The sequence below is a fragment of the Malaclemys terrapin genome, chromosome 9 (assembly GCF_027887155.1).
Source record: "Malaclemys terrapin pileata isolate rMalTer1 chromosome 9, rMalTer1.hap1, whole genome shotgun sequence".
Lineage (NCBI taxonomy): Eukaryota > Metazoa > Chordata > Testudines > Emydidae > Malaclemys > Malaclemys terrapin.
In genome coordinates this window covers 46,127,697-46,147,805 of record NC_071513.1, presented here as the reverse complement: position 1 = coordinate 46,147,805, position 20,109 = coordinate 46,127,697, and the positions used below count along the sequence as shown (strand labels likewise).

Below are 20,109 nucleotides of genomic sequence, written 5' to 3'. Positions count from 1 at the left end.
TCACAGCGTGTCCCTGTCATCGATCAGGGTCCACCTGGCTGCTATTTCTGTGTTCCATCCTCTGTTCCAAGGCAGGTCGGTCCTCACTCATGACATGATGGTCTGGCTCTTGAAAGGTGAGGGCAAAGATGCCACAGACGTCTGGAACCCTGTCCCTCCCTGGGATTTAAATCTTGTGCTGTCGAGGCTCATGAGGCCTCCCTTCGAACCTCTGGCTTCCTGCTCTTTTCTCTTTCTCTCCTGGAAGGTTGTATTCCTGGTGGTGATTACGTTTAGCTACATAGTGTCTGAAATCCGGGCACTTATGTCAGAACCACCCTATACAGTGTTCTACAAAATTGTGATCGCACCCAGCGTTCCTGCCCAAGATAGTTTCCCAGTTTCATACCGGCCAGGACATTTTCTTACCGGTCTTCTTTCTGAAGCCCCATAAATCCAAAGAGGAGTGCAGGTTACATGCCCTGGATGTCCAGAGGGTGCTGGCCTTCTGTCTCGACAGGATACGGCCATTCCAGGACACGGCTGTTTATTGCGGTGGCAGACAGGATGAAAGATCGCCCAGTGTCTTCTCAAAGGATTTCATCCTGGATCACAGCCTGCATCCGATACTGCTGTGAGCTGGTGAGTGTGCCTCCACCGGCGATAATCAAAGCGGACTTGACAAAAGTGCAAATGTCATCAGCGGCCTTGGCTCAGGTGCTGAGCCAAGTGGCTACCTGGTTGTCTGTCCATACATTTACATCCCATTATGCGCTGACCCAGCACTCATGGAATGATGCTGGCTTCGACAGGGCAGTGCTGCACGTTGCAAGACTGAACTCTAAGCCCATTTCCATTGGCACTGCTTGTGAGTCACCAAGCATGGAATAGACCTGAGCAAGCACTCGAAGAAAAAACGGTTACCTACCTTTTGTTCTTCTAGATGTTGCTCATGTCTATTCCATTACCCACCCTCCTAGCCCTCTGTTGGAGTTGCTGGCAAGAAGGAACTGAGAGGGTGTAGGGTCGGTGGCACCTGATATACCGCTGCATGATCGCGGCACTCAAGGGGGCGCCATTGCTGGCCCTACAGATAGCAGTAAGGCAAAAATCTCTGGCCACGCATGTGGGCGTGCACACAGCTAGAATGGAAGGGACATGAGCAACACATCTTGAAGGACAACAATTATGAAAGGTAGGTAACCGTTTTTTCCTCTTGCCCGATGGGGTGGTGCCTAGAAATTCCCCAGTGGAAGTTTTGGGGCAGTTATTGTGGTGGCGGCCAGTGTCACGGTTCCAGAGCTAGCTGCACATTTGGCCCTTCTCTAGTCACACAGGTGACATGCCCTGTGTCTTCAGCTATCTCTGGGTGGAGTCCCATGATTCTCCCACTCTCAGGCTACAGTGCCTTGTGTATCAACTGAGGTTGCTCCACAGATCCAAAGAGGTTGGGCTACTTGTGGGTCTTCTCGTTGGCAGCTTTGACCCATGGTGAGTACAGTGAGACACAGCAGCCTTCTTAGAACAAAGTAGTGTTTAATCCCAACAGTAGGAACAAAGCATAACCAACACAGGCACCGGCTTCCAACTGTCCCTGGGGGTGCTCAGGCCCCGCCCCCACCGCGCCTCTTCCTGCCCCCACTCTGTTGATTGGCGGGGCCACTGGCAGGTGGGAGTAGGGGGGAGGGGAGTTTGGCTGCAGGTGGGTGCTAAATACCCACTAATTTTTTTTCCGTTGGCGCTCCATGCACAGAGTCAGCGCCTATGATAACCAGAGAAGGGGGTTTTAAACACAGTAAAAAATCTATGGTCACACATATCCGTCGTACTATAGATGTAGGTACTGGTAGACCTTGTTTATCCCAGACACCCCCATCTCTGGGTACAGGGGTTCAGCCTACTCCTCTGCCTCGTTCTCTCCTGTTCTTCAAGGATTGTTCTTTGTTCCAGTTTTTCCTACTTGGATCCCCTTCCTGTAGTTTCCAGACTGTTGAAGTCTGCCTGGTATCAGAGGTCAGACTTCAAAGTGATTGACACTTGCATTGTCCTTTCTGATGCTGTTGTCCCGTTTTCTTGCTATGTGCAAGCAACCCCTGCTTGAATGAATCCTTTGTTATCCTATAGCAAACAACACAATAATAGATCGAATGGGTGGGCATATGATATTCATAAAATATTACAGGTGCTCCTGGTCTTTTAGACCTGGTTTATGTTCTCTAAGCCAAGGGGCCAATTCATCATTAAAAACAGGAGACCAGCTGGGGAGACTGGAGGCAGGAGGGACTTTGCTTCTTCCAGGAGCACTGACCAAACACAGAGACTCACAATGGGGCAGGGGGGTGAGATAAGACAGAGGGGGATGCGTTCAGGAGTTTGCTGTTTTCCATTGATCTGTAACTCTTGTGCTTCGTAACAGTAAAATGTGGGTGTGGTAACGCATTCGTTTCCTAAGCCTGGGTATCCTTGATTTACTGTGATGTTGCCCCTGAAGGGGTTAACTAGAAAGCAGAGCTCCCATAGCTAGGTGGACTCCATGGAATTTGTCTACACAACTAGGGATTCAGGAAGGCTATGAAACTGGTTCTGGAGTCTGGGGGGCCAGACTGTAGGGTCCTATTGCCCAAGAGAGGTGTTTCTGCACTAGGGAATGCGCCTGAAAGACACAATACTCCGACCAGCGACCAGTCACTCTCCAGTCCCAGGGGCTTAGCAGTATGTGGCATCCAAAGATTGGATCCCATCATAATGGACTAGTGTCTGTTCAGAGAGTGGGACTAGACCAGGCTGTGACACACAGGTGTTATCATGGGTGGTGAGTATCATAGGCAGGGGGAGGCTGTGCCTCCCAAAACAGCCTAGCGTGGCTCCACCCCCAGGCCAGGCTCCATCCTGTGGTTCCCAGCTCTCTGCCCTGGCTGGCTGGGGCTGGCTGTCCTGCCTCCCACAGGGACTCAGGGTGGCTGGTGCTGGGGCCGTGCTGCCTGGTGTGGCTGGGGGTGGCTGCAGCTGCGCCATCTGGGGCTGGGTGCCCGGGGGCTGGGGGCGCTGCGGCCTGGCGCACCGGGGCTGGGGCTGGCGGCCATGGTGGGGATGTTCTGGGCTCCTGAGGGGGAAGGAGGAAAGAGGGGAGCGGGAGAGGGGGACACAAGGGGAGGGGCCGGGAACTAGCTTCCTCAACGGCCAGGTCACTGGCCGCTCATGAGTATTACCTATCTGTGTGTGTGACCAAAATGTTTGGATCTGTAGACAGTCAGCCAAACTCAGAATAGCATCAAATAAAAGTGAAAATAGAAATGGAATCCAAACAAGGGCAAAAGATTAATTGCACAGTAATCTGAAGCCAGTTTGCAAGTGCTCCACATCAAAGGCAACCACGATAACGTTGCCTCACACCCATTAAAATCAGTGGCCCAGCTCAGAGCAGGAGGCTTTTTTTCAGTCAGAATGGCAACCTTTGCTGTGAGCTTTGTGTCCTGTGTATCTTAATATAATATAAGTTAATTCGAGATCCCTAACCTGAGGAACTTCCAGTCAAACAGTTCCCGCTACGCCTCGTGAATCTGCCTTATTGCTTTTGTTCCATCTGTCTTGCTAGGATAGTCAAGCCCAAAGTGGCTTCCATGGAGGAGATGGCAAGCTTTCACACTGATGCCTATCTGCAGCACCTCCAGAAGGTCAGCGAGGAAGGGGACAATGACCACCCGGAGTCCGTGGAGTATGGACTGGGTAAGGAGCCTTTTTAAGCAAAGATGAATGGAAGATGGTTGTGTTTGTTTTGAGCTTGAAGTCTTGCACATTTTCCAGAAGGAGCCGTCAAAGGTTTTTCTCCTTTTCAGCCTTTTAAACAAAGTCCGTTTCTGCTCTGATAAGTGACTGTAAAAATGGGCTGCTCTTACTGCATAGATCTTCTCCCTGTGTTAATTGGCAGAACTACTAGCTTTCCCAGTGCAAACCTTTTTAAAAATTGCTCCTTTTAACCTAGAAGAGGCAGCACAGCTTTGCGAGAGGGAGCTAAATTCTATTCTGGCTCATGCATCATTAACATAATGAGTTTCAGTTCGAGAATCTGTATTACTGGGCTGGTGTGACAAGGAATGAATCCAGCATCTCTCTTAGATCACTGGGTGAGTTGGTAGGCTGGCAACTAGACACAAAACAATAGTTTACTTGGAAACCAAGTGCATTTGAGCTGGTATGTCTACACAGCCTGCGGCAGCAAGCCTCCCAGCCTGGGTCAACAGACTTCGGTTGGTGAGTGGGGCTTGTGCTAATGCTCTAAATACAGCTGCATAGACAGTGCTTTGAAGTTGCAGCCTGGGCTCTGAAACCTAGGGGGAGGGGTGTCTATATAGCTATTTTTAGAGCTCTAATTAGTCCTGTTAACATGGGCTGGGAGGCATGCTGCTGCAGACTGTGTAGACATACCCCCTCCCCCCCCCCCCCCCCAGATAAAGATGGAGCTCCAAGAGACATTTTGACAAGGCCGCTTTCAGAGTAGAACTGTACTTCAATGGCCATGGCTGAACAAAGAGTGACTTAAACCTTGTCTAGACTGCACGTAGGTCCCGATTCTAGCCATTGGTATAACTCCATCCATATACCTCTAGTGTGGATGTGCAAAGCTGCTATTTGAACTGCTAGAGCTTATGGGTTTCTGGGGGGCAGGAGGTGGGTATTAAACAGTGATCATCATGGGGAACTTGCTGTGTTCCTGGGATCCGAGGCTTCACTTTCAGTTTCAAACAAGCAGAGGGCACCAGAGAGTGGTCCATGGTGTAACCTGTTCCAGTGTTTCTTAAGAGGTCTGGAAGCCAGGCTTCCTGAACCAGTGATGCAAAGGGGGTGGGTGTGAGGGTGGTGTCTTCCTCCTCCTCAGTGGAGCATTAACTTGAAAACCTAATGATGGCTACTTAATTGCCAATGTCATCTTTGCTGCTCAGCATGATTCTTGGGTATTGGATTCTCCACTGGATGTTTTGATGTGTCCTGATGTTCCAGGTGTTTGAAAAGCCGTTTGATAGGAAGCAGCACCCAAACCCATGCACCTTGCAGCAACAGAAAAGGCAGATGTCCAACAAGCTGGGAGTGGCGTTGATTGAGCTGCAGCATATGCAAGCAGGAATCACGGGAATAGCAAGAGCTCAGTGGGCTCCAACCACGTACAATAGCATTGTGCTCTATAGTGGATTTATACTGCTCACTTGCCTGCCATGGCACTTGCAGCTACTCCTTGAAGTCAGCACTCTGAAGGGCTTTAGCATTTCCAGCTGCACAGTGGGAGGTGAAGTTTGTCATCTTTGTGTGAAACAGTGGGAGACACTGCCTCCTTCCTGATGTTACACTGAGCCCTACTGCAGAGTCCCGAGTTCTGCACAAAACACTCAAGGCTCTTCCAAGGCGACAGGTTTAATTCTAGAAACTGGTCCTGAAATTCTGTGCTGCTCTGAGGGTCTGTCTCCAGTGCATCAGAAGTGTGACTGCAGCACATAGTTGAAATAGCTTTGATCTAGCAAGCTCCAATAACAGTAGCAGTGAAGCCAGGGCAGCATGTGCAGCAGCACAGGCTTTGGAAGCCCACTTGAGTGACTAACCTGTGCTGCCGCAGCTCACGGGTATTGTTTGAGCTAGCAAGAGCAAAACTAGCTTGACGTGCTGCTGCCATATCTCTGATTGCAGTGAAGACATATCCTGAGATTTTGGATATGCCTGGAAAGGTCTCCAATGCGTGGGGTGGTGCTGGAGGTGAGAGAGCGGGTTACATTCTAGGTCCGCATCCACTGAGTTCTCATGATAGTGTTCAAGTGTAGAAGGGCTCTGCTTCTGGAGACTAAGGATGTGCTGTGTGGTTGTTGGGCAGGTAGGGGAGTTGCAGGTACTCCATGTGAAAGAGGGGAATAGAGCAAAGCAACCCAATATATCTGGTAACCGAACCAGTGTTTGTGGTTCAAATGGGGCTAACTGGCCTAACACCTGCTTGTTGCTGAGCCAGGAGGGGTCCATACAACCCCTGAGTATTCTTGGTCTGAGAAAGCCATTTGGCTTTTAATTTTTTCCTGTGGAGCACGGCCCAAAGAAACTCACCTTGGAAAGCCAGAGGATGGCATCTTCCACATGGACCATGCTCAAAGGAGGTCAGTCCCCTTGCCAGCAGCCTCGCTTTGGCTTCCTACGGTAGCCAGAATGGGAAGCCAGAACTGTAACTAAAGTTAAATACAGTTCCCTGGTGTACTCCCACTAGGAATGCAGTGATGTTCCCACTTCTGTCTTCTGTCCTGAGCGACACTCTCTGGTTCTTGCCCCTAGGTTATGACTGTCCAGCCACTGAAGGTATCTTTGACTATGCAGCAGCTGTAGGAGGGGCCAGCATCACAGCAGCCCAGTGTCTGATGGATGGCAAGTGCAAGGTAGCGATTAACTGGCCTGGAGGGTGGCATCATGCAAAGAAGTAAGAAGAAAACCTGTTACTGTGTGCTTTCCAACCTGGTATCTGAATCGAGCCCGATAGCTCCTAGCTTTCCACACAAACCATCAGGGCGAGGAGAAACAATAGCATCCAAAAAGACCAATACAAATGAATTGGGAATTTTGGGGGGGGGCGGGGAAGAGGTTGAGTGGGTTGAAAGACAAGAGGCAGCTGGGGAAGAAGTGCTGTGTAGTGCAGAGGAATGGGAGCCAAGAGTCCTGCATCTAAGTCCTGGTTCTACCATGGGCTTTGCTGTGTGACTTAGACCAATCAATTAACTTCTCTATGCCTCAGTTTCTCATAGTACTTCATAGGGGTGTTGCGAGGCTTAATGCTAGTAAAGTACTTTGAGATAGAAGTGCAAACTGCTGGTGTGTTGCCAAGAACTGAAGAGAATGGAAACCTGGAGACAAATGAAATATTTAAGAAGAGGTGAGTTGAAATAGAATTGGCTCTTCATATTCCTTCCTATGCTCTGAAAGTATCTGTTAGATCTGTATTGTAATATCTGAGATAGAGCAGTAATGTACTGTCAATAACAATATTTCAGAGCAGCAGGAGAGGAGATGGGAACTTTGCCCCTAAGTTGCTCTCATTCCCAGGAGGTCACAGGACTAAAAATGTTTCTAAAGTTAGCTGTGGCTTGTCCCCTTATTGCTCTCTGAGTTTCAGGAGAAAGTAGTACTTTATCTTCTGAAGCACAAGGGCTGTGTTTAATACCATGTGCAGATGAGAAAGTGACCCCTCTTTCTAATAGAATCATAAGATTTTCCATACCAGATTGGACCAACAGCCTGTCAATTTTTGGTATACTGTCTGTGATAGTAATCTATAGCTGATGCATTGGAAAAAAATCCTTGGGAAGTACCTCATCAATTGTGGAATGCTGTATTTAGGGGCAGGGCAAGATTCCTTCCTGATCTTTGCGGCCCAGTGTTTTCCTTGAAGCATGACATTTGGTCCCTCTATTCTATGTGTATCTACCAGATGGGGTCATTCAAAAAGTTCTCTCATCCCCTTGAAATCCAGCTGCAGCTTTTTTCCTGCAGCAGTGCATTTCCTGAGCTGACCGGGAGCTCTGGGAAGAAGTAAGGACAATGTGCACACTTTGGGGATCCATTTAAAAATACTGGCAGTTTAAGGTGAACCCCCAGGTCAGCATTAGAACTGTCCAAATCTGGATTTGGTTTTTGTTTCCACTGAGTGGGCACAGTTCAGATTAGTCAGGCAGAACAGTCTCATTCTGCTCAGGATGAATGGCTTTTTAATGACGTCTTGTGCTGTTCTGTTTTGACTACACTGCCTGGGATCTCCCTCATCGGTGATGCCTGGAACTAAGAAACAACCTCAACAATTTTGCCTCCGATGTGCTGAGCCATTCATGTTGTTTTTCTCTGAGCAAGGATAACGCTAAAAGACATCATTACATCATTGTCAATGCAGCTGTCCTGTGAGCGTTAAGTGTGCACTAGAACTCCCTAAGACATTTTCAGTGAGACTTTTGGAGACTGATTTCAAAATCCCAACTACTTACTTTTCTGTTCAACGTGTGCTATATTCTACTCCTGAGAACAGACATTTATAATGGAAATACTGACACAACTTTCAGCTAGAGCAGGGGTGGGCAAACTACGTCTCTTGGGCTGGATCCAGCCCCTCGGGGCTTTGGATCCGGTCTGCGGGATTGCCTCCCGTGGCGCCGCGGGCCCCATGCCGCTCTTAGAAGTGGCCAGCCCCAGCCCCCTCTTCCTGGAGTGGCGCAGGGCCGGGGATAGGGCAGGCATGCAGGGAACCTGCCCTGGCCCCAGTGCGCGCCGCTGCCACCCCGGAGCCGCTTTAGGTAAGCGGCGCCAGGCCGGAGATCAAACCCCTCCTGCACCCCACCCCCCCAACTCCCTGCCCTAAGCCCCCTCCCGCAGTCCGCACCCCTCCTGCACCGCTGCCCTGAGCCCCCTCCTGCACCCCAACTCCCTTCCCTGAGCCCCCTCATACACTCCACACCCTTCCTCTGCCCCAATCCCTTGCCCTGAGTCCCTTCCTGCACACCGCACCCCCTCCCACATCCCGCATTCCCTCCTGCACCCCAACCCCCTGCCCCAGCCCTGCATACAATTTTCCCACCCAGATGTGGCCCTCGGCCCAAAAAGTTTGCCCACCCCTGAGCTTTTTTTAACAGACTCCACATACTGGCAGAAGTGGGGGGAAATCCACTGAAGGGTTAGGAAAACCCTCTGACTTAACCTAGAGCTCTCCCTAGTGGTACCTTAGCTAAAGCTGGAAAGACATTTTAAAATCAGTAAGTGAAATGTGCACTTTTTAGAATTCAACGTTTCATAGACTCATAGAATATCAAGGTTGAAAGGGACCTCAGGAGGTCATCTAGTCCAACCCCCTGATGCACCGGCTCTACCACCCGAACTGCCGAAGCAAAAAAAAAAAAAAGGAGCTCCTCCTGCCACGCACCCCCAAGGATTCTCTTGTGCACCCATTGGGGTGTGCGCACCCCACTTTGGAGACCACTGGTCTAGATCCATCTTCTTTGGAACCCCCTTTCAGGTAGTTGAAAGCAGCTATCAAATCCCCCCTCTTTCTTCTCTTCTGCAAACTAAATCATCCCACTTCCCTTAGCCTCTCCTCATAAGTCATGTGCTCCAGCCCCCTAATCATTTTTGTTGCCCTGCGATGGACTCTTTCCAATTTTTCCACATACTTCTTGTAGTGTCGGGCCCAAAACTGGACACGGTACTCCAGATGAGGCCTCACCAATGCCGAATAGAGGGGAATGATCACAGCCCTCGATCTGCTGGCAATGCCTCTACTTATACAGCCCAGAATGCCGTTAGCCTTCTTGGCAACAAGGGCACACTGTTGACTCATATCCAACTTCTAATTGCTAAATAAAAATGCTTTGTGTCAAGACGGCAATTGGTCACTATCGCTGGTTACAGGTGCCCAAACCCAGTCGGACCTGCAGGGTGATAACCCCAACTATACCTAGAGCTTATGTACCTGGGTACCTGTCTAAGAGTGGGAGATTCCACCCGGAAGCAGATGAGGGCAAGAGGCTGAACACCTGAGGCGATAGCGCTCAGACAGCCCAGAACGGGGACGAGAGGTGCAGACGGTCCTGTAACTGTAACGCCGCTGTAGTGGATGCGCACCACCTTTGGAGTGCTGCCACTGGAAGTTCCTGAGAAGTTGCGGGGAGGCACTGGCACCCGAACCGTGGCCTTGCCCCTGCTGTGCCTCTTCCCCCTGAGACTTCCGATGCTCGCTCCTCTCCGCCCTCTCCCTCCTGTCGCTCACCCGTAAGGCAGGAGGGGGCAGAAAGGAGTGAGCAGGGAGGAGCAGGCGGAGAGGAGCAAGTGGCGGGGAGGGGGCAGAGTGGGGGTGGGAAGAGGCAGAGTGGGGAATGGGGCCTCAGGGGAAGAGGCCACGCAGGGGCTGGGCATCGGGGTGGAGCAGGGGTGGGGCCACTGTACAGGCACTGGTGGTTCCTCCCACTTCTAGGGAGCTTTTGGTGCTCACATCCTGCCTCCCCAAACACAAGAGTCATGTGCTGCATATAGACAACTGTAAGTGGAAGAGGTTAGCGAAAACTCTGTGTTTTGGGTTGTTTGTTTTTTTCAGTTTGCCTTATATGGTCAGTTTCTCTCTTCATTAAATGACCTTTATAAATGAAAAGGGAGCCGAAAAACCCTCAAGCCTTTTTTAAAAAGGACGTTAAAAGGAAAATCCTCAGGCTATGCTGTTTAACAGGTATTTAGTCATAAACAAGGATTTTTTTTTTAAGTCAACTCCAAAAAAGTCAAATTGTATCTCTTTAGAACCTTAATTAGGTCCACAACTCTATATTGGGGCTGCTAGACTGCTAATTTGCTTGCTATGATTTGTGTTGTAATCCAGACTGAGACTAAGGCCCAGTCCTTATGGCAGATAAATTGGTCTGTGCGGCTTTTTCAGGCTAATTGTGAAATCTAGTCAATTTCAAAATGGAGTTATAGTAGTAGATGTTCCCCTGCCAATTTTAATGGGTTTACAATGACATTTTTCCAATATATCAAGATGTTTCTCTTCTGTGCTGTGCAAAAGACCCATGGGAACAACAGAGGAACATGGGAAACAGGGCAATGAGCTACCCACAAGGCATTGTCAAATGCACAAAAGTAAACAAGCTGGGTAGGGGAATGTCATTTTTTCTGAACTTTCAGTTGTAATCCTTTTAGGTGCTAGTTATAATCACAATAGGCCAAACACTTTCAGACTGTGGCTTTTTAAAAAGTTGACTGGGACCCTTTAGCACCAGAAGAGTGCACATTGGAGGAATGATCTCTAAAGAGAATGTAGGGAATGAGGTATGAAATTCAATAGTTAAATGATTCCAGGTTTTTTTACCATCCCCCCCATTTTTAATAGAGGAAATAATGGTGCTATAAAATCATAGAAGCCGTTTTCTGTAAAAGTCATTGAGTCAGATCTCACGGGACTTATGCAATTGACAGGCAACTTGAACTGTGGTGCAGGGTGGGGAGGAGAGAAGGGGAGGCAGAAATACTGGGATTTGACTTTCTAGTAATAAAATAGGTATTGGAAAAAGGGGAATCTGGCTGGTTCGATTCTGAACTTCCAGTTCCAGGGGGGTGACCATTTTGACCAGGGGTCGGCAACCTACGGCACGCAAGCCGATTTTGAATGGCACGCTGCCGAGGTCCCGGCCCCAAGCCCCACTCAGCCCCCCCACTCACGGCACTCCCCTGCAGGGACAGGAGGCAGAAGCTTGGTCCTGCGGCAGCCAAGCTTCCCCCCAGCCCGCTTCTTCCACCAGCGTGGTGCTTTCCTGCCCCTCCTCCTCCCCATCCCTCTCCCTGCGCTGATCAGCTGATGGCCCTTGCGAGTGGGAGGGGGACGAGTGGCAGCGTGCTCCCTGCTCCGTAGAGGAGGCAGAGAAGAGGTAGGGACGGGACCTTGGGGAAGGGGGTGGAACAGGGCATATCCCTTCCAGCCCCCTGCCATGAGCCGCTCAGGGCAGGGGGCTGGGAGCACCCCCACGAGCTGACCCCCCCACACACACTGAACCTTCTGCCCTGCACCTCCACACCCCTGAGCTCTCCCCCCCACACCCAGCCTTCTGCCCTGTACCCCCACACGCCTTCTGCCCTGCACCCCCCACATACCCCAGCCCTCTGCCCTGAATCCCCCACACCCCCACTGCCCTCTGCCCTGAACCCCCCCACACCCGAGCCTTCTGCCCTGCACCTCCACACACCCCCAGCCCTCTGCCCTGACCCCTGAACTCCCCCACACACACCCAGCCTTCTGCCCTGCACCCCTGACACCCCCCCAGCCCTCTGCCCTGCACCCCCCCAGCCCTCTGCCCTGCACCCTGAACCCCCCCCACTCACTGCCCTCTGCCCTGACCTCTGAAACCCCCCCCACACCCAGCCTTCTGCCCTGCACTCCCACAGCCCCCATCCCTCTGCCCTGAGTCCTGAAATCCCCCCCTCCCAGGTCTGGGGTCCCGGCTGCCAGCCCCGCTCAGCCCGCTGCCAGCCTAGGTGAACAGAACCCCAGGTTGGCAGCGGGCTGAGCAGGCTGGCGGCGTAAGATCAGCATTTTAATTTAATTTTAAATGAAGCTTCTTAAACATTTTGAAAACCTTGTTTACTGTACATACAACAATAGTTTAGTTATATAATATAGACTTATAGAGAGAGACTTTCTAAAAAACGTTAAAGTGTATTACCGGCACATGAAACCTTAAATTAAAGTGAATAAATGAAGACTCAGCACACCACTTCTGAAAGGTTGCCTACCCCTGATTTTGACAATGAAGGCTCAGGCTTGTTCGTTAACTTGCCCTCCTTCAACTCATTGCACGTATGGAAAAGGGGAAAAATCGGTCTGGAAGATCAGCTGTTCTCTGAAAAGAAATTCTGTTAAAACAGGGCTTTAACACCAAAGATCTCTTCCTTGCAATTATACAGACTCAGCTGCTGATGTTAAGGAGGAAAACAAGCTTTTTACTTCTGGGTCTGCAGAGCCTGCAAAGGTATGGGAGAGTAGAATCCAAATCACTCTTTCTTGTTCATCAGTAGAATTAAATTCTAATGGGATATGCTGTACCATTCCTAGGGTACAGTCTGGACTGATGGATAACTGTGTCCCTTCAACTCTTCAACTGGGGATGTCTTTTACACTGCTTCACTGTAAAAACAACCACTCCTGGTCCATTGACATACAACCTCTAACATGCAAAATCACTCCCAGCTGAATTATATAGGTGATTCTAGCCAGCCACTCATGAATTATATTACAGAGCGACACCAGCAAATTCCCAGTTCCAGACCTGTCCCCAGAAATATTCATCTTGTACTGCCCAGCACCCTCCTGGACAATACAAGCTCATAGAAAGTTTGTCATTTCATTAAAAGGGTTTATGCATATTATTTTCTATTATCTCAAATGGAGGTTTCCAAACACTGGGTTTAGATAAAACAATAAAACAAGTTCATTAACTTACAGAAAGATAGATTTTAAGTGATTACAAGGAATGAGACATAAAAGATATTGTGAGACACTGCATCAAATGGCTTACTAAATCCAAATATATGATGCACATAGTTGCCAGCAGGCTAAGGGAACCTTAGTAATTCTGTCCAAAAAAGTCAGTTTTGTCTAAAGAATTATTCTTTATAAACTCATGATGCTTATTGCGCATGAGTCCATTCGGTGACTTTTCTTCATGCTGGATGGTCCATCATTTCTCTTGGGGATTGCGTTTAGACTTTCAGATGGTTATTGCTAGGATCATTCTCCTTTTCTCTTTGAATATTGTCTACTTGCTCTTCACTAGTTTTTGGTACTTCATCAGTTATCCATGTCTTCAGAAATAATTAGCGGTACTGTAAAATCATTAGATTAATTGTATGATAATCCCACATATTTTAACATGGGTCTCTGTCTTAAATTTGGACTTGGCACATTGAAAGGACTGAGCAATATTCAGGCAAGCTGTAAGCATAGTGCAAAACAGAATGAAGGGAGAGGGTTTATCTGTTGGACACACGCTGTCTCGGTACATGCAATTAACTAATAATGATCCTTTGTATCTTAGAGGCAGGAGCTGCTGTGCCACACTGAAAGTGAATAAGTACACTCTTCATCTTTTATCTTTCTTTAACTTGCTGCTTTTTCTGCAACCATTGGGGTGTGGGTGTATACACACACATACACTTTTATTTTGGATTCCTAGTCAGAGTGGTGTGTATCCAGAATAAGTGCCCCTTTGTCAAAATAATCTGCTTGTGCGGGAGGCGGGATGTAGGCATAATTGCTTCCTGAGGTCATAAGCATGGAAATGGAAACCACAGTCTTCATGGGTTCAAGGCTTGAAGTTCAAAATAGTCTAGGATGGCTTGGAGCTAAGGGTTGGTGCCTTTTATTGATCAAATGCTGACCTTTCACCTCTGGAACCATGCTCAAAGCTTTCATCCAGCATGAATCTAGGAGATAAATTATCCCAAATATTATTATCCCAAAGGAGGCATCTTTGCAGCAGCTAATTCTCCATCCTGGAAGGTGCACTTGGGCAATAGCTGGTTCTACTTTTCCTTGATTAGTATTTTAAATTTGTCATCTGCTATATTTACAGCTTCAAAAGACCCAAACAGCTGATGTTGTTGTCTTGTCTTTCAGCACAGATGGGATGTAAAAGGCCTCTTTGCCACTCGTAGACTTTAAGGCCAGAAGGGACCATCCTGATCATCTAGTCTGACCTCCTGCACGTCGCAGGCCACAGAACCTCACCCACCCACTCCTGTAATTAGGCCCATTATCACTGGCTGAGTTACCAAAGTCCTCAAAGCTTGATTTAAAGCCTTCAAGTTACAGAGAATCGACCATTTGTTCTAGTTCAAATCAGCAAGTGACCCAAGCCTCAAGCTTTAGAGGAAGGTGAAAATCCTCCAGGATGTCTGCCCATCTGACCTGGGGGGAAAATTCCTATCTGACCCTAAACATGGCGATCTGTTAGACCCGGAGCATGTGGGCAGGACCCACCAATCAGACACCTGGGAAAGAATTCACCATAGTAACTTAGAGCCCTCTCCATCTAGTATCTCATCTCCAGCCATTAGAGATATTTGCTAATAGAAATCGTGGGTGGGCCAGATGCCATTATAGGCAATCTCATTATACCATCCTCTCCAGATGAGTCTTGAAACAAGTTAGGGTTTGGGGTTTTTTGCCCCCACTGCTCCCCTTGGAAGGCTGTTCCACAAGTACTCCTGTTCTTTTTACTACTTTGATGGTTAGAAACCTTCATCTAATTTCAAGTTTTAACTTACTAATGGCCAGTTTATATCCATTTGTTCCTATGCCAACATTGGCCTTTACCTTAAATAACTCCTCTTCCTCTGTGGTGTTTGTCCCTCTGATGTGTTTAGAAAGAGCAATTCTATCTCCCCATAGCCTTCATTAGGTTAGACTAAACAAGGCAAGCTCCTTAAGTCTCCTTTCATAAGGTAGTTTCTCTGTTCCTCGAATCATCCTACTTGCCCTTTTCTGCACCTGTTCCAGTTTGAATTCATCCTTCTTAAACATGGGAGACCAGAATTGCACACAGTATTCCAGATGAAGTCTCACCAGTGCCTTGTATAATGGTACTAAACACTTCCCTGTCTCTACTCGCAATACCTCGCCTGATGCATCCTAAAATTGGATTTGCCTTTTTTATGGCAGCTCAGAGTGATCCTGTGATTGAGAAATACACCCAAGTCTTTCTCCCCTCTGTCACTTCCAACTCATCCGTCCCCATCTTATAGCAAAAAAAAAAAAAAACTTCTTGTGAGTCCCTAAGTGCATGACCTTGCACTTTGAACTGTTAAATTTCATCTCATTTCTGTTATCCAGTTTTCAAGGTCATCCAAATCTTCTTTTATGATGTTGCAGTCCTCCTCTTTAATGGCAATACCTCCAAACTTTGTGTTATCCGCAAATTTTATTAGCACACTCCCACTTTTTGTTCCAGAGTCATTAATGGAAATGTTAAATAAGATTGGTCCCAATACCAATCCCTGAGGAGCTCCAATAGTATAGAATCATAGAATATCAGAGTTGGAAGGGACCTCAAGAGGTCATCTAGTCCAACCCCCTGCTCAAAGCAGGACCAATTCCCAGCTAAATCATCCCAGCCAGGGCTTTGTCAAGCCGGGCCTTAAAAACCTCCAAGGAAGGAGACTCCACCACCTCCCTAGGTAACGCATTCCAGTGTTTCACCACCCTCCTAATGAAATAGTTTTTCCTGATATCCAACCTGGACCTCCCCCACTGCAACTTGAGACCATTGCTCCTTGTTCTGTCATCTGCCACCACTGAGAACAGCCGAGCTCCATCCTCTTTGGAATCCCCCTTCAGGTAGTTGAAGGCTGCTATCAAATCCCCCCTCATTCTTCTCTTCTGGAGACTAAACAATCCCAGTTCCCTCAGCCTCTCCTCATAAGTCATGTGCTCCAGACCCCTAATCATTTTTGTTGCCCTCCGCTGGACTCTTTCCAATTTTTCCACAAATAGTAACATCCCTCCAGCCTGACAGTTCACCTTTCAGTATGACTTGTTGTAGTTACCCCTTTAACCACTCTTATCAGCTAGGCACAAAAAATGGAAAGCACTTGTCAAAGGGATCCATATGTGCTCTCCTTAGATTGTTTTTGTGTGTCAGTCACACTAGGATTGCAGCAGTAAAAGCCAGTAATTCTCAGTGTCCCTTCCGTAGTTTCCCTAAGATGGTTCTCTCACTGCTCTTATCTGCACCAGCTTTATCTTGGTCAACTCCACTGGTGAAAGCAATAGTAGAAGTGCTAGTAGAGAGTAGATCCTGGTGGTTTCCAGCATCTTAATCCATGTATCATCTCACTCTGTCATCTAAAAGAATTAGGCCTGTGTGTATGAATGGGATTAGGGTTGCCAGGGACTGGACTCTATGATCCTGGAGGACCCCTCCAGTCCAATGCCTGGCTATGTAGACCCCACAGTGGTAACAATTCCCTTTGCTCGTCTACACTGGCACTCCCATCTGGTGTAGAAGCTGTAGTCCTAGTACAGAGAACAATGGTGTTTCCTTCCATCAGCATCTAATGCAAACTTGAGCCAATGTAAGTGGGGACAGTAACTCTCTTCATGAGAGTGATCTAGCTGTTGGAGACTTGCCCTGGCTTAGAGTCCAGTTGTGCTCTTTTTGGGGAGAGAAACATGAGTACTTGTGGCACCTTAGAGACTAACAAATTTATTTGAGCATAAGCTTTCATGGGCTACAGCCCACTTCATCGGATGCATAGACTGGAACATACAGAAAGAAGATATTTATACATACAGAGAACATGAAAAGGTGGAAGTAGCCATACCAACGGTAAGAGGTAATCAATTGAGATGAGCTATTATCAGCAGGAGAAAAAAAACTTTTGAAGTGATAATCAAGATGACCCAGAGAAAGTGTGAGGGTACTTAACATGGGGAAATAGATTCAATTAGTATAATGACCCAATCATTCCCAGTCTCTGTTCAAACCTAAGTTAATTGTATCTAATTTGCATATTAATTCAAGTTCAGCAGTCTCTCTTTGGAGTCTAGTATCAGAGGGGTAGAGTCTGGATCTGTAAAAAGCAACAGAGTCTGCTGTGGCACCTTTAAGACTAACAGATGTATTGGAGCATAAGCTTTCGTGGGTGAAAGCCACCATCCGACGAAGTGGGCATTCACCCACGAAAGCTTATGCTCCTATACATCTGTTAGTCTTAAAGGTGCCACAGGACTCGCTGTTGCTCTTTGGAGTCTGTTTTTTGAATTTTTTTTTGTTGCAAAATTGCCACATTATTCATATGATTCTAATAAAGATGGCCAAGAGACAGGGCAGGTGGACGCTGCAGGTTCCCTGCACAGCCCTGCCAATTCACCTCCCCAAGCCTGTCTTTGTGGTCTTTCCAGTGCGGACTAATCCTGCACTGCAGTGACCCCTGCTACACCAGTCCTGAACTGCTATTTAGTTTTACCCATTAGCTAAGTGCCCAATTTCAGCATCCTCTGCTAGTCCAGTCCCAGAGACGACTGTCAGTCCTACTGTGAATTGTTAGCTCTGTAATGTGGGCCGTGGTCTATAAGAGACTAGTCCAGGAAGCCATGTCACTTGTGGTATAAGGTTAGTATGCTAAAATACTCTGTCCCTAGTACATTAAGAGAGCCCCTGCTAGCCTGTCCCCAGTTCTGGTGGGGGAGGAGGGGGACAGTCTAGCAGGGGCTCTCTTAATGTACTGGTTCAGCAGTTTTATTACTGCGGACCCCATGTGAAGTTAAGCAGAAGCCATAGTCTTAAATGTCAAACATTTAAAATGAGAAAAATAGCCTGTATGTTAGTAAAACTAAAAAATGCTCCCTGGATGCTTTTAGAGAAGCAATCTCCAGAGTTGCTCTGTTAATGGAGCTAGAGGTTCTCTGGACAGCACTAGTGCCCATTTGCAGCAGTGAGTGTTAGAAACTACAAGACTACTCTCCAGAGCTTGTTCCCATCTACCCACAATCTTGTGCCACAGAGGCGGAGAGTGGTGGTGGTGGGGATACTGAGCAGAGCTGAATATCCAGCAACATTTCCAGCAGTGAGGTCTGAGAACATGGACAAGTCTGGTAAAGGAACAGGGGAGGCCCTGTAACTTGAACCATAGTGGACATGTCTAGGCTGCCACTGGGAGCGAGTCTGCCACCCTGGTACACAGACTAGCACTGGCTATGTAGCTGTTGTGGCTTAGGCTCTCAAGCTCCCCCTCCCAGCCCCAGAGCTTGAGCTCCAGCCCAACGGCAGTGTAGACAAGGGGTCTATTAACATTTCAAGCTGGACATCGAGCCCAGGTTTCCAAAGTCCCATGTAATTGATCAGATACTCTGTGTCTAATGGCTGGCTCTCACGTTGCTGCTCCTGACCTGTGGAACTAGTTGACACCCGTGCCTTAGTGTTCCTCCTTTTAGTCCACACAAGATGGAGGCTGTGCTGCCGGATGGGGTTTGTGGAGGGTTGAAGGGGCAAAGGTTGGGGCGAGCAGCTATCTTGTCTCCGCTTGGGAATGTTGAACTTCCTGAATGTTTCCTTGCAGAGATGAAGCTTCTGGCTTTTGCTACCTAAACGACGCCGTCCTGGGCATCCTGCGCCTGCGTCGGAAATTCGACCGCATCCTCTATATTGACTTGGACTTGCATCATGGGGATGGTAAGGCAGCCATGCGGGCTGCTAAGTGGTCCTGGCAGAGCAGTGCTTCGGGGAAGCTTTGTGGTAGCCAGGATCACCGAGGGGCTGTTACTGCAATGGAGATTACCAGCATCACTTTGTGCCTGTTTGTTTGGGTTTATAAAACCATATGCAAAGCCCCAGTGCTGCACTCTTGACACCTCAGCCATAAAATAAAATCCACTTCTTCAAACAAAATGTACACAAATGAACAGCCTCGCCCCATTACCGCTCTTGCATAGATTCCAAGTCCAGAGGGAACACCTGTGATCACCTAGTCTGGCCTTCTGTGTAACGCAGGCCACTGGACTCCCACAGCAGAATAGCTGTTTAAAATTATAGAATAACTTTTTAGAAAAACATTCCTGCAATTAATCAACCACAACTAAGGGAAAGAAAGCAGTTCTGCTGTCCCATAGAAGAAGGGTGATTAGGGCTGCTCTTCAGGCTGTGAAAATAGATGAGATTTGCAGCATGCCCTGAAGTTCGGCAGTTTCAGGCTACTTTGACTATTTAGATGTGGGGGAGGAGGGAGGAGGCTATGCAGCTGAGGGCCCCTCTAGAAGAAGACCCTGCCAGTAGGTCCTTCTCTCTAACACCAAGCAGATGAATCAGCAGATGAACTGGAGCTAAACTCCAGCAGTACAGTACAAGGAGTGAGAGGTTCTCTTAAATGGGAGGGGCCAGACCACTTAGAGCTTAATGGGTCAGAGCCAACACCTTTACATGGTTTTCAGAAACCAGTGTAGATCCAGGAGCTCTGGTATCCTGCCTTGATATCCTGTATAGCAAGTGTGGTTCTGCAGTCTGCACACAATTAGATTTGCTAGTCGGTTTAAGGTGCAATCCCATGCCGAGTGCATGGTGATACCCTCAGGTCAGGGTGATAAAGGTGTGGATTAGTGGCATCCAAAAAAGTCCTAGCCTTCTACTTAATGGAGGTGTGAAACAGGTGTCTTGATTGCAGTGGCTGGGGATCTAGCTAGATCCTAAGACGGCACATACGCTTTCAGAGGGACAGGTATAATTCTGGCCAAATCTTTTAACTGTGTTCCCCAATCTACCAGTATCATTGCAGTCTTCAGCGAGTTGAGCCTTTGTCAGCTAGGCCAAATCCAGGCCCCGATCTCTACCTGACCACTGGTAGAGCGCACGACTGATTCACGTGGGTTGATATAAGTCAGGGGTCTCAAACTCAAATGACGAGGGGGGCCAAATGAGGACTAGTTCATTGGCCTGAGGGCCACATCACTGACACACACACCCCTTGCTGCCCCCGGCCTTGCCCCCACTCCACCCCTTCCATGAGGCTCCGCCCCTGCCCTGCCTCTTCCCACCCCTTCCCTGCCCCCATTCCAACCCCTTCCCTGAAGTCCCCACCCCAACTCCGCCCCCTCCC

General features: G+C 48.3%; 1 protein-coding gene across 9 annotated transcripts in view; it reads left to right on the top strand.

Moving 5' to 3' along the window:
• The window catches only part of HDAC8 (histone deacetylase 8), a 111,005-nt gene that overhangs the window by 11,031 nt on the left and 79,865 nt on the right, over positions 1 to 20,109 (top strand). For 6 of the 9 annotated variants that reach the window (XM_054040014.1, XM_054040008.1, XM_054040012.1 and 3 more), the window contains exons 3-6: positions 3,575 to 3,705; positions 6,283 to 6,383; positions 12,427 to 12,491; positions 18,580 to 18,692. In XM_054040014.1, the coding sequence (XP_053895989.1) occupies positions 3,575 to 3,705; positions 6,283 to 6,383; positions 12,427 to 12,491; positions 18,580 to 18,692 (410 nt within the window). Of the gene's footprint in view, positions 1 to 3,574; positions 3,706 to 6,282; positions 6,425 to 12,426; positions 12,492 to 18,579; positions 18,693 to 20,109 lie in introns of all 9 variants that reach the window. The other 3 variants (XM_054040010.1, XM_054040007.1, XM_054040015.1) reach the window with 1 other exon arrangement.